The sequence below is a fragment of the Ranitomeya variabilis genome, chromosome 2, assembly GCF_051348905.1.
Source record: "Ranitomeya variabilis isolate aRanVar5 chromosome 2, aRanVar5.hap1, whole genome shotgun sequence".
Taxonomy (NCBI): domain Eukaryota; kingdom Metazoa; phylum Chordata; class Amphibia; order Anura; family Dendrobatidae; genus Ranitomeya; species Ranitomeya variabilis.
Window position 1 is genome coordinate 978,089,651 of NC_135233.1, and position 15,126 is coordinate 978,104,776.

Here is a 15,126-nt window from a genome sequence, read left to right on the forward strand (position 1 = left end):
AGTTAGCGGTCATAACCATGGATACCTAAGGTCCTGCAATGCCTGCAGATGAGGAGAGAGACATAGCAAATCAGAAAAACTATACTACATTTCTAATTGGAGGTATTTGCTAATATTATTACACCTACTACATATTGGGATAGGATCTTGGAGATGGGAGTACCCCTTTAAGTTATATACTAAGGGAAATGAAACCCTTACATTTAGCGGAGAGTTCCACAAGATTGGAGTTTTATACTTCAGTCCTAATCCAGGAACCACTGGAGTAATACGGGGCAAATTCATTAAGGGGCATGTGCCTCATCATTCACAGCCTGCCGTACATTTCTACTACAACTTATGGCATCTTTGTGGAGCTAATTACAGTGAATCTCTTGGGTCTTATTTAGACCATAGCTCTCTGCTAAGATCTGCCCACTTTAAAAAAAAAAAAAAAAGTTGGTGGAGCGGAAGTAAAAATGCCAAATTTGCATAATATCATGCAACTACGTGTTGAAGAATATTTGAGACTTTTGAACCCCAATTTTGTAATAATAAAGAGGTTGCTGAGCTGCACCCAGAGCTGTACCTTACTCACTGTAACTACTGTTCTGTTTCTTGTTACAATAAAATTATATCTTTCATGTCATCCCGTGTTTCACCTCTCCAGGCCACGCACCTCCTAACTTCAGATTGTTGTCCGTCCAAGTGATGATCCGTCATGGAGATCGGTATCCACTGTATGCCATTCCGAAGACCAAGAGACCTGACATTGACTGTGTCCTGGAGCCCGACAGGTATCGTGCATGTTCTTAAAACTTGTGGTGCTTGTCTTTATCTTCGGCTATATCCTATATGGCGTAAATTTAGCATTTCCATAGCATATAATGTACTATAGAGGAAGCCATCATCCCAGAAGGCAGAAAAAGGCAGAAGGTCTACGTAACACAAAGGCGTTCGCTATCTCACGGCACCCGGCGGTCAGACGCACATTCTCTGTGGCTTATGGTTCTACGTACATTGTTTTGTAGGAAGCCATCTCATCCAAACCTGGAAGATTTTATCAACCACATGACCAAAGGCTCAGAAGCCCAGATGGACGGCACATTGAGCAGCCTGCCGCGTATTCCCAGCCATTCACTGTGTGAGATGGGGGAATTGACCCAAAAAGGTACATTTTCTTCTCTCTATTATTTAGTGACATTCACAAATGCAGAACGTGGAAGGGGGGCTTAATCGTCTCCTCTCCAAATCGCACCTCACCATCTGTGTGCTCGACCCAATCCCATCCCACCTCCTCCCCAACCTCACCACCACACCTATCCCATCCCTAACCCACCTCTTCAACCTATCACTATCTTCTGGCACCTTCCCTTCTGCTTTCAAACATGCCACAATCATGCCTATCCTTAAAAAGCCAACCCTCGATCTAACTGCTATGTCCAGCTATCGCCCAATATCACTGCTCCCATTCGCTTCCAAACTCCTGGAGCAGCACGTCCACTCTGAACTTTCCTCCCATCTCTCATCTAACTTGCTCTTTGACAATCTACAATCTGGTTTCCGCCCCCATCACTCAACTGAGACAGGCCTGACCAAAATCACTAACGACCTACTTACCGCCAAAGCTAATGGACAATACTCTGTACTCCTCCTTCTAGACCTGTCCTCTGCTTTCGACACAGTTGACCACTGCCTCCTACTACAGATCCTCTCCTCCTTTGGCATCAAAGACCTCGCACTATCCTGGATCTCCTCGTACCTTTCCAACCGCACATTCAGCGTCTCCCACTCCCACACTACCTCCTCATCCCATCCTCTCTCTGTTGGAGTCCCGCAGGGCTCTGTTCTAGGACCCCTACTCTTCTCAATCTATACACTTGGCTTGGGACAACTCATAAAGTCCCATGGATTCCAGTACCATCTCTATGCTGATTACACTCAGATCTACCTCTCTGGCACAGACGTCACCGCTCTGCTGTCCAGAATCCCAGAGTGCCTATCAGCCATATCCTCCTTCTCCTCTCGCTTCCTCAAACTCAATGAGGACAAATCTGAACTCATCATCTTTCTTCCATCCCATAGATCTTCCTTACCTGACCTATCTATCGCAATCAATGACATCATGCTTTCCCCTGTATCGGAAGTCCGCTGCCTCGGAGTAACCTTCGACTCTGCCCTGTCCTTCAAACCGCACATCCAAGCTCTTTCCACCTCCTGTCCAGCTCAATAACATCTCCAGAATCTGTCCTTTCCTCAACCTTCAATCTACTAAAATGCTTGTGCATGCCCTCATCATCTCCCGCCTTGACTACTGCAACATCCTTTTCTGCGGCCTCCCTGCTAACACCCTTGCACCTCTCCAGTCCATCCTTAACGCTGCTGCCCGACTAATTCTTCTCTCTCCTTGCTACTCCTCTGCTTCCCCCCTCTGCAAATCTCTTCACTGGCTCCCATTCCCTCAGCGTATCCAGTTCAAATGACTAATACTGACCTACAAAGCCATCCATAACCTGTCTCCTCCATATATCTCTGAACTAATCCCCCAAAATCTTCCCTCATGTAATCTCCGGTCCTCCCAAGACCTCCTTCTCTCCTCCACACTTATTCGCTCCTCATCCAATCGCCTCCAAGACTTCTCACGAATATCCCCCATCCTCTGGAATTCTTTGCCCCAACACGTCCGACTATCAACCACATTCGGATCCTTCAGACGGAACCTGAAAACCCATCTCTTCAGGAAAGCCTACAGCCTGCACTGACCCCGCTGCCTCCTCATCACTACTGAAGCTACCGCCTCACCATCACCGGAGCTGCAGCAACCCTCAACCTATTGTCTCCTTCCCCACCATCCTGTAGAATGTAAGCCCACAAGGGCAGGGTCCTCGCCCCTCTGTATCAGTCTGTCATTGTTAGTTTGTTTACTGTAAGTGATATTTGTAACTTGTATGTAACCCCTTCTCATGTACAGCACCATGGAATCAATGGTGCTATATAAATAAATAATAATAACAATAATAATATATAGGAAAATTAATAAATGTAATGTCACCACACTTTGCCGCCATGTGCAAGTAGCTGCTTCAGAGAGGAAGAAAAGAGTCTCTGGTGCCAGCCATTAGGAGTAACAATCCGAAAAGTCAGCATCGACCCTTTAAAGGGTTCTCCTGTTTAGCACTGATAGGGGTCACGTGGCAAGTCCCCTTAAAGGGATGATGTTAACTTGTATGACATCTAGAGTTCCTGTTCTGCTCTAAAGAGGCTATTCGCAAATATAAAGATCTTGACCGCTACTTTTTCATTGATGTTCTATCTTTAGGATATTTTTTTTCATTTATTAAACTGAAGCTATAATGATAGCATTTAGAAGAGAAATACGCCATAAAAGTGCCATTAGGGGCCTGCCGGGGTGAGGGAGGTGACATACATATATTCAGCAAAGCACTAATGGTTTCAGTGTTTTCCGCTATCACTAATATTTTACTTTCTATAGCAGGTGTGGCACAGTATTTACAGAATTGACAAATGTTAGCACACCCCGGCACTTTGACTGACAGCTGGCTCTACACTGATGCATGGCAGTGGTGGCTGTCCTTCAACGTTCCACAGCTCCCAGTGTTCAGTGCTGACTGTAGCCTCGCTGACACCCGGCATGGTTGGAATCCGCCGGCTCCTGGGTGTCATGACCTGACAGGTTCCCTTAAATACTTAATCATTTCATCAATGCTAGGTATAAAAACAAGAATCTTTGTCTATTGTTTTCCAATCAATTAGGAAGATGGATGGTAAATTCTACTGTTCAAGGTTTCTCCTCCCACCCGCCAATGTACGCGGCCCCCGTGTATTGAGTTTCTGTATTATACCTAATGATGATTTGAATACTAAATCATTTTGTTCAAGTTACTGGTATCCACAACCAGCTTTGAATATGGAGCACCACCATACATGAGTGGTCCGCCAACCGTGTACGGTCATAATTGAATGGTTTGGACCAACACTGATGCGGTAATACAAGATAGATGTTTTGTTTTCTTCTTTTTTTTTCTTATTAACGTAAAGGGGTAGTCCTAGCCTAGTCTGTAGTAGGTATAATAATAATTATTATTATTGCAAATACTTCCTATTAGAAATGTAGTATAGTACTTCTAATTCGCTTACCATGTGCAGGCATTGCAGTAACTTTGGTATCAATGGTTACGACCACTAACAGCTACCTGTCACTATTTGAGTGGTCATAACCATGGATACCTAAGATACTGCAATGCCTGCACATGCTAAGCAACATAGTGAATCAGAAGAACCATACATTTATAATTGGAGGTATTTGCAATTATTATTATTGCACCTACTACATATTGTGAATGGATCCCGGAGACGGGAATACCCTTTTAAGTCATAATGCAGCATTTTGTAAGGGAAATTCACATTAAAAGTGTCATTTTGTGCCTGGCTGGCTGAGGAGGTGACATAATTCATATATTCAGCAGTGAGTTGAATTTTCAGCTTTCCCTAATATTTTCCTTTCTATTACAGGCGTTGTGCAGCATTTACTGAATGGACAAATTCTAAGGGAAATTTACTTGAAAAAACATAAGCTTCTATCAAATGACTGGACGGCAAAGCAGCTTTACATTGAATCCACTGGAAAGAGCAGGACGCTGCAGAGCGGGCTAGCCTTCCTCTACAGCTTCCTGCCTGGCTTTGACTGGAAGAAGATCAGCATTAGACACCAGTGGAGCAGCATCTTCTGCTCCAGTCAGTGTGACTGTCCTATGAGGAACCACTACCTGGAAGAAGAGCAGCGGCGCCAGTATGGCTATAGGATAAAGAATGCCCAGCTGGAAAAGACCTATATTAACATGGCCAAAGTGGTTGGGGTGCCCACTAGGCTATTACGAGCCTCCAATCCCATTGACTCATTGCTGTGCCATTTTTGCCACAATGTTACATTCCCGTGCACCAAGAATGGCTGTATAGACATGGAGCACTTTAAGGTTATTAAGGCACATCAAATAGAAGATGAGCGAGAGAGACATGAGAAGAAGCTGTACTATAAGTATGCACTATTAGCCATTTACCCTCTGATAAACCAGACTGTCAGCCGAATGCAACGGATCTCCGAAGGCAAAAAGGCCGAAGTGTTCGCCTTGTACTCCGCCCATGACGTGACTCTCTCGCCCGTCCTCAGCGCCATCGGTCTCACAGAGGCTCGGTTCCCTCGATTTGCCGCACGTTTAGCTTTCGAACTGTGGCAGAACACTGACAAACAGAAGGAACACTACATCCGAATACTCTACAATGGGGAGGATGTCACTTTCCAGACTTCTTTCTGTAGAGAACACGAGAAGCGCTCGACTCGGCCTTTGTGTTCACTGTCAAAATTTGTCAACTTTGTGAAAAAAGAAATGTTCTTGGCCCTGAACAGCACCAGTTATTATGACGCGTGTCATTCAAGGTTGTTCTAGAGGGGAATTCATGACCAGATACCTAATAATTAATTGTCCCGTCCACGACATCTTGGTTCAGTAACTGCAAAGTCAACATGAAGCTCCAGCACGTTGTATGGTGGCAGTATGACCTGCGCACTGTGTCTGCCATGCAGATTTGTGCCACAGTCCCACTAACACTGATTGCCGATAAAGTGACCGGCCTTCTATGGAAGACATAAGGGAAATTATTGCGTTACGTTAACTGCAATTGAAAAAAAAAACCTTCCACTTCTGATGTGACCACAATGTACCCCAATAACCTAGAATTCCTTGAATGACTTTCTCAGGAATTCAATAAGGAAAGTCACAGTATTAATTATCAATATTTGACATCTATCATGTATGCGTTTTTTTCTAATGAATGACTAAGGTGTGAAATCCGCTTTAAAGGGAAGCGATCATGAGAAAATGACCTATTGTTTAAATCGGGTTTTTATGAAAAATGGGTATTCCCATCTCCAAGATCCTATCCCAATATGTAGTAGATGTAATAATAATAATATTACCAAATATATCCAATTAAAAATGTAGTATAATTTTTCTGATTCGCTATGTCTCTTTCCTCATGTGCAGGCATTGCAGGACCTTAGGTATCCATGGTTACGACTCTAGCAACTAGCTGTCACTAGATTAGTGGTCGTAACCATGGATACCTAAGGTCCTGCATTGCCTGCACATGAGGAAAGAAACATAGCGAATCAGCAAAAATCTCCAATTTGAAATGTAGGATAGTTTCTCTAATAGTACACGAGCTACATATTGGGATAGGATCTTAGAGATGGGAATATCTCTGTAAATGTTTTTTTTTTTTTAGTAATTTTTTTTTTTCTACTTTTCATATCTTTTAAAATCTTGCAATTATCACACTTGACAATATTTTAGACTGATACTTTCTGTTCTTTCAGGAATTTCACATGTACATTAACCCCTTTCTGCCATCGGACGGAATATTATGTCCTATGGCAGAAACCCCGCTTTGATGCGGGCTCCGGCGGTGAGCCCGCATCAAAGCCAGAACATGTCAGCTGTTTTGAAAAGCCGACATGTGCCCACAATAGGCGCGGGCAGAATCGCGATCCGCCCGCACCTATTAACTAGTTAAATACCGCTGTCAAACTCTTGACAGTGCATTTAACAAGTGCTTCCTGCCATCCGGCAATAAAAATATATGAAAGTTTAAATCAACCCCCCTTTCGCCCCATTAAAAAAAAACAATTTAAAAAAATGAAACATACACATATTTGGTATTGCTGCGTTCAGAATCGCCCGATCTATCAATTAAAAAAAGGCTTAACCTGATAGCTAAGTGGCATAGCGAGAAAAAAGTAAAAACGCCAGAATTACGTTTTTTTTGGTTACCGCGACATTGCATTAAAATGCAATAACGGGCGATCAAAAGAACGTATCTGCACGAAAATGGTATCATTAAAAACGTCAGCTCGGCATGCAAAAAATAAGCCCTCAACCGACCCCAGATCACGAAAATTGGAGACACTACGGGTAACAGAAATTTGCGCAATTTGTATTTATTTTTCTCGGTCTCCCATGACAGCACTACGGAGAGAGAGGGGATCCGCCCTTCGGGGACAGGAAACCTACAGATATATAAGGGCGGTACCTCTCCCTCGCATCAGTTGGTTTCCTGTCCCTGAACGGGGAACCTCCTTTCGGCGTCAAGAATGCCGGCTCCCGGGCCCCAAAAAAGACAAAATTTTGGCCATGATAGCACAAACACTGCAAAACCCCTCCATGACTCTAAGGAGGGCAATGTCTCTACTGGGGTCTCTATCCTCATGCCTGCCGGCGATACCCTTTGCACAATTCCACACAAGGGAGCTTCAGTGGCACATACTAGAATGGCAGGAAATTTTAAAAAACAATTTGGAAAGCAGGGTCACTCTAAATTCCTCCGTTATTCATTCCCTCCTCTGGTGGGGAAAGAGCCAGAATATTTCAAAAGGGATTCCTTGGGTACCCAAAATATCTCGGGTAATAACAACCGATGCGAGTCCCAGGGGGTGGGGGGCCCACATGGGAAACAGAGTGACTCAGGGCAACTGGTCAATTCAGGAACTATCAGCATCCTCAAATCAAAAAGAACTCTGGGCGGTGTATCAGGCTCTCCTGTCGTTTCTTCCCTACATACGAGGACATCATGTCCGAATTTTCTCGGACAATATAGTGACAGTAGCTTACATAAATCACCAGGGGGGAACAAGGTCTTGGTCACTGATGAATTCCTCCGCCAAAATTCTCCGCCTTGCAGAAACAAATTTACTTTCCCTTTCCGCACTACATATTCTAGGTTCAAAAAACGAGAAAGCGGATTACCTGAGTCGAACTCAGTTGAGACAAGGCGAATGGTCCCTGAATCAGTCTGTCTACAACCAGATCACGGAAATGTGGGGAACCCCAACAATAGACCTGTTCGCCAATCACAAAAACAAAAAAGTAAACAAATTTTGTTCTCTAAGCCCAGAAGGGAATCCCCAGGCTCTGGATGCTTTTCTCATTCCATGGACACACAAACTAACTTACGCTTTTCCACCAACCATTCTAATTCCGGCGGTCATCCGCAAGGTCAGAGAGGACAAAACAAAGATGATCCTTATTGCCCCATTCTGGCCAAAAAGGACATGGTTTTCCTGGCTAAGGATGCTATCGGTCTCAGACCCATGGGTTCTACCGAATCTGCCAGACCTATTACAGCAAGGACCGATCCTCCACCCACAGGAGACGAACTTGCATTTGACAGCCTGGCTTTTGAACGGGAACTGTTAATAAAAAGAGGCTTTTCAGACAACTTGGTTGCAACATTATTAAAATGTAGAAAACCTATTACTACCAAAATATATGGCAAAACATGGAAAAAATTCTTGTCTGTATCCAAAGTCAAAATCCAGGACGGTCCTTCAATTAATAAGATACTTGAGTTCCTACAAAAAGGACTGGAACAAGGATTAGCGGTTAGTACTCTTAAGGTGCAGATAGCAACCCTGGGTGCTCTCTATAACCAGAATATAGCAGCCAACCCATGGATAATAAGATTCGTTAAAGCGGTAACAAGATCAAAACCTGTAGTTACCCAAAAGATGCCCTCATGGGACCTAAATTTAGTCCTTTCTGCATTATCTGGTCCACCATTCGAACCTATAGACACGATTTCCATAAAAACACTGTCACTAAAAACCATTCTTCTAGTAGCCTTAACATCGGCGCGCAGAATAAGCGATATTCAAGCCCTATCCTCTAACCCACCTTTTACAAAAATATTGGATGATAGAGTTACTCTTAGACCTGACCCGGCCTATCTGCCAAAAGTGGCGTCTAAATTCCATAGGTCACAGGAGATATCCCTTCCGTCCTTCTGCCCGAACCCTAGAAATAGGAAAGAACAGAACTTCCATAATTTAGATGTCAGAAGATGCCTAGTCCAATACCTAGATTCCACCAGGGAGTATAGGAAGGAAGGCTCTCTGTTTGTTTGTTTCCAGGGTCCCAGAAAAGGATTCCGGGCATCTAAAGGCACGTTGGCAAGGTGGATAAAAGAGGCAATAGCATTGGCATATTCATCTACGGGAAATGCGATCCCGGACGGTATAAGAGCGCACTCCACAAGAGCAGTTGCTACCTCATGGGCTGAGAGGTCAGAGGTTTCAATAGAACAGATCTGTAAGGCGGCCACCTGGTCATCACCGTCAACCTTTTTTAGACACTATAGACTAAATCTAGCCTCTACGTCTGACCTAACCTTCGGTCGAAGGGTTCTTGAGGCGGTGGTCCCTCCCTAAGCTTAGTCTCTGCAATTCTCTCCGTAGTGCTGTCATGGGAGACCGAGAAAGTCATAGTTACTCACCGATAACGGTGTTTCTCGGAGCCCATGACAGCACTCGCTTATTTCCCTCCCATCACGAGTGCGGTGAGCACCTTTAATTACATATGATTTATATAATGTATATATTACAATTTAGGCACGGGGTTCCTTTTTTTGTTAAGAAATGTTATAATATGGTATTTTCTCTGTTGTAAACTAACCTGGAGGTCCTCCGATGCTCTGTAAACCAACTGATGCGAGGGAGAGGTACCGCCCTTATGTATCTGTAGGTTTCCTGTCCCCGAAGGGCGGATCCCCTCTCTCTCCGTAGTGCTGTCATGGGCTCCGAGAAACACCGTTATCGGTGAGTAACTATGACTTTTTAAGCAAAGTTTGTTTTTTCACCACTTAGATAATAAAGAACCTAGACGTGTTTGGCGTCTATGAGCTCGTAATAACCTGGAGAATCATAATGGGAGGTCAGTTTTAGTATTTAGTGAACGTAGCAAAAAAGCCAAACAAAAAACAAGTTTGAGATTGCACTTTTTATTGCAATTTCACAGCACTTGGAATTTTTTTCCTGCTTTCTAGTACACGACATGGTAAAGCCAATGGTGTCGTTCAAAAATACAATTTGTCTCGCAAAAAATAAGCACTCATATTGAGGGAAATATTAAAAAGTTATAGCTCTGGAGAGAAGGGGAGGGAAAACGCAAAACCGAAGAAAAGCTCCAAGGGTTAAGGGCATTAGATGGACTATGATCCAATTTGTTGCATTTTGAGATTCTAATGAGCATGTACAAAGGTCATTGGGAAGGACAGAGGAGCAGGGTCGGCTGGGACATCTCCCATTGTAATTGGTAGATCCTGTGTTATAAGCTGTGTATAGAGGCGCCAATGATGACAGATTTCTGAAAACTTCTGAAAGCAGTTCCTGAAAAAACAAAGTGTGAGTCTAAAATAACTTGTGTGAAAACTTAAAGTTCTCTAATTTAATTTAATACAGATTCTGATATTTATGTGCGTGTGTGTATAGGTGCAGTTGAAACCAGAAGTTTCCATACACTATATATAAAGACACATCTGCATGTTTTTCTCAACATCTGACATGATGACATGACATCAGAATAAACCTTTCCCGTTTTAGGTCAAATCGGATTACCATAATTATTAATATTTGCCAAACGCCAGAATAGTGAGAGAGAGAGAATTTGTTGAGGCATGTTTGCTACTTACCGCAAAGTCAACAGTTTCCATACATTTCATTAGTATTTGGTACCATTACCCTTAAACTGAATGACTTGGGTCATACGTTTGGGATATCCTGCCATAAACTTTTCACAATAGTTGGTTGGAATTTGGGCCCATTCCTCCTGACAAAACTGGTGTAACTGATCCGGGTTTGTAGGTCACCTTGCTTGCACCTGCCTTTTCAGCTTTGCCCATAAATCTTCAATAGGATTGAGATCAGGGCTTTACGATGGCCACTCCAAAACAGTGACTTTGTTATCCTTAAGCCATTGTGTTACCATTTTGGCTGTATGCTTCGGGTCATTATCCATTTGGAACACCCATTTCACCCAAGCGTTACCTTCCTAGCTGATGTCTTGAGATATTGCTTAAGTATTGCCACATAATCTTCTTTACTCATGGTGCCATCTATTTTGTGAAGTGCACCAGTCCCTCCTGCAGTAAAACAACCCCACAACATGATGCTGCCACCCCCATGTTTCACAGTTGGAATGGTGTTCTTAGGCTTCCAAGCTTTTTCCTTTTTCTTCCAAATGTAACGATGGTCATTATACCCAAAAGTTAAATTTTAGTTTCATCAGACCACAGGACATTTCTCCAAAAATGAAGTTCTGTGTTCCTGTGTGCATTTGCAAACATTAATATAGCTTTTTATGTTTCTTTTGGAGTAATGGCTTCTTCCTGGCAGGGTGGCCTTTCAGCCCATGTTGATACAGTAATCGTTTCACTGTGGATATTGACACAATCTTACCTGCTTCCACTATCATCTTCACAAGGTATTTTACTTTTGTCCTTGGGTTGAAATGCATGTGTCGGACCAAAGCACGTTCGTCTCTGGGACATAGAACCCATCTCCTTTCTGAGTGGTATGATGGCTGGACATTCCCATCTTGTTTGTAGTTGTATATAATTGTTTGTACAAATAAATGAGGCACCTTCAGGTATCAAAGAAGTAATGTGTTTCAGGTGTGCATTAAAATACATCCACAGGTGTGCCTCTAATTAACTCAGATGTTGCCAAAAAACATATCAGAAGCTTCCAAGCACATGACATCATCATATGGGCAGAGTCCAGAATTGTTTAAAAGCATAGTAATCTTACCTATGTAAACTTTTGACTTTGCAGTAAGTAATAAAAATGCCTTTAAACATTCTCTCTCTCTCTCTCTCTCTCTCTTATTCTGGCATTTGGCAAATATTAATAATTATGGTAATTCTATTTGACCTAAAATGGGAAAGGTTTATTCTGATTTCGTCTCATATATTAAAAAAACATGCACATGTGTCTTTTTTATAGAGTGTATGTAAACTTCTGTTTTCAACTGTATATATTTTGAAAAATAGAGTAGCACGTTTAAGAAATGAGGGTGCAAATCCTCCCTAGTATGTACCAAACCGCCTAGATAAAATGAAAAACTGAAGGCAGCACACCAAATGAGCGTACAAAAGTTGATTGTTATTTATTTATAAGCCTATTGTGGCAACATTTCGGTTCCAATATGTGAACCACTTTCACATCATTTCGCCACGATGGGCTTATAGACAATCAATTTTTGTACACTCCCTTGGTGTGCTGTCTCCAGTTGTTTTTTTTTCTTTCTTTAAGATGTAGAATATATATATATATTCTACAATATATATCTATCTATATATATATATATATATATATATATATATATATATATATATATATATATATATATATATATATATATATATATATATATATATATATATAATCACCAGGGAAAAAAAGGCAGCACTCCAGTTCTTTTTAAAGATGAAAAAAAACTTGTGAAGTTTTTTTCAGACCCACATCTCTATACGACGTTTCGGCTCACACTGAGCTTTTCTCAAGCAGAGTGTGAGCCGAAACGTCGTATAGAGATGTGGGTCTGAATAAACTTCACAAGTTTTTTTTCATCTTTAAAAAGAACTGGAGTGCTGCCTTTTTTTCCCTGGTTATATATATATATATATATATATATATATATATATATATATATATATATATATATATATATATATATATATATATATATATATATATATACATACATACATACATACATACATACATACATACATACATACACACACACACACACACACACACACACACACACACACACACACACACACACACACACACACACACACACACACACACACACACACACACACACACACACACACACACACATATATATATATATATATATATATATATATATATATATAATGTATGCATATATATATAGAGATATAGAGAGAGATATCTCTCTCTATCTATATATATATATATATATATATATATATTAAAACGCCTTTTGGTTATCAGAAGTGGCCATCGTTTAAATTTTCATTTTATAAACCAATCGAGGACATCAAAATGACTTTCTAATATATCTTATCAGAGAAACCTTCTTTCCATCAGGACTGATCGATCGTTGTCTAGATCAGTGATTTTCAACCTTTTTTGAGCCGCGGCACACTTTTTATACTTAAAAAATCCCGAGGCACACCACCAACCAAAATGGCACAAAATGGTGCGTCCAGGTTTGAGATGAAAGTCTGCAGTCATTCTATGTGACTGCAGGCTTTTGAATTCTCACAGCGCAAGCACTGCACACTTTCAGGATTCTCCCTTGCCGGTGGCCAGAGTGGACGGTCATGACAGCACAAGTATGTGATTTGGATACTTCTGGTCACATTCTAACTAGACGTGTCCGGCCTCAGTCAATTCATTTTCATTGAATGAGGCCACACATGTCTAGTCAGCACGTGACCGCATGTATGTAAATCACCAACATCAGAGAATTATGATAGCAGTGTGCACTGTGAGAATTCAGAAGTCTGCAGTCACATAGTATGACTGCAGACTCATCACAACCTTGGACATCCCCTTTAATGTTCCTAACAAATAAAAATGAGAATTAGTATCACAAAAAAAACACATTTACATCCAGGTACCTGATAGATGACGTTGTTTGTGGAGTCGCCTCTTTCTTTTCATCTTCACCTTGTCCAGATGCCATGATGACTCTTCTCATCCACCGGCAGAGCTCGTTTCTGCAGACTTCCATCTTCTCCTGTCTTCTGCAGCACATCCCGACACAACACCCTTAAAGATAGCAGTGTTATTATAATGCTCCGGAATAACAATATCTGCCCTAGGCTGAGCCTCTGAGTAAATAATTGCCCCTCACTTTATTCCCAGCACATAATATGACCCTCACTGTCCCTCTTATGGTACATGCCATCCACACTACCCTCTCTCTCTTTTCCATACTTCACACTGCCTTCTCATACGGTGTCCCTCATAGAGAGCCCAGTCTCTCTACTGTGCCCCTTCATTACACTCCTCCTACTTGGCATACTGTCTCCTCCTGGCTGTTACCCTCACACTACTCAGTATCTATTATGTGCCCACTCACACTTTCATCCCCCCATACTGTCTGCACACATTTCTAATAGCCTCCTCCTGTACATCCCCCCCCTGCTAACATACCCCTTTGCTCTCTCCATATTTCCTCCTCACACATTCCCCCCTCACACATTCCCCCGACTCCCCATACTGTCCTCACACATCCCATCACCGTTGCTCCCAGTACTGTCAGCACACATTTTTCCCCTCGCTACTGTGTCCACCCCCATCTCCCCACTCACCCCCACAGAATATATCCACTGCCCTTCCGATAGAATAAATCCATCCCCTTCCACAGAATAAATGCACCCTGCCCCACACATGCTAAATAAATTCCAGCCCCCCCCCACGTACACACTGAATAAATCCCCCACACACACTGAATAAATCCCCCCACACACTGAATAAATCCCCCCACACACTGAATAAATCCCCCCACACACTTAATAAATCCCCCCACATACTCCCCATAAACCCACCCCACGCTGAATCTTCGGTGTCTTCAGCTCCACAGCACAGGAGCACTTACCACCAAGTCTCTTCTTTCTCCTGCGCGCCGGATAGTGACGTCAGCAGCGTGATCACATGACTTGATCACGCTGCTGGTGTCGCTCTGACCCGGCAGTCAGAGCCTCAATTGTACTCGCAGCTGGTAGATGTCTGCGAGTACAATTGATCTCCGGGAGCCGGCGCGCTGCAGCTTCTCTGTGCCGGCTGTCAGCTTGACAGTCGGCACAGAGAACAGCTGACTCCCGTTCCCCGCGGCACACCCGACCATGTGTCGCGGCACACTAGTGTGCCGCGGCACACTGGTTGAAAAACACTGGTCTAGATTGTCAGTTTCTGGGTAATATTTGTATTCCATGATGACCCAATTTCCCAGTGCTGCAATAAGAGCTGACAGGAAGTGGAGGGGGTGGAGCTCTGCCTCTAGCTCCTCCCTCCTCGTGTCTACATAGAACCTTATCAGTACCAACTGTCATCTCTTTTCTCTGTAATGATCTTTCTTCACTGAATACAGATTTTACCCATGAATTGAGAATTTTAAGAATGAATAATTGGTCCTGGCGGCGAAAGAAGCAGTTTTGTCTGATTAAAATGTATTCCGGAGTTTATTAATTTCATGTGTACTATTTGATTTTTGAAAAAAATGTATTAATGCAACG

General features: G+C 42.5%; 1 protein-coding gene and 1 long non-coding RNA gene across 5 annotated transcripts in view; one reads left to right on the forward strand and one right to left on the reverse strand.

Moving 5' to 3' along the window:
- PXYLP1 (2-phosphoxylose phosphatase 1) overlaps positions 1-7,007 on the forward strand; it is a 78,360-nt gene extending 71,353 nt beyond the window's left edge. For all 4 annotated transcript variants that reach the window (XM_077290855.1, XM_077290854.1, XM_077290856.1 and 1 more), the window contains exons 5-7: positions 650-776; positions 1,011-1,150; positions 4,513-7,007. In XM_077290855.1, the coding sequence (XP_077146970.1) occupies positions 650-776; positions 1,011-1,150; positions 4,513-5,444 (1,199 nt within the window). In that variant the 3' untranslated portion in view covers positions 5,445-7,007. The remainder of the gene's footprint in view (positions 1-649; positions 777-1,010; positions 1,151-4,512) is intronic.
- The window catches only part of LOC143808336 (uncharacterized), a 165,377-nt gene that overhangs the window by 73,694 nt on the left and 76,557 nt on the right, over positions 1-15,126 (reverse strand). The window lies entirely within an intron of this gene.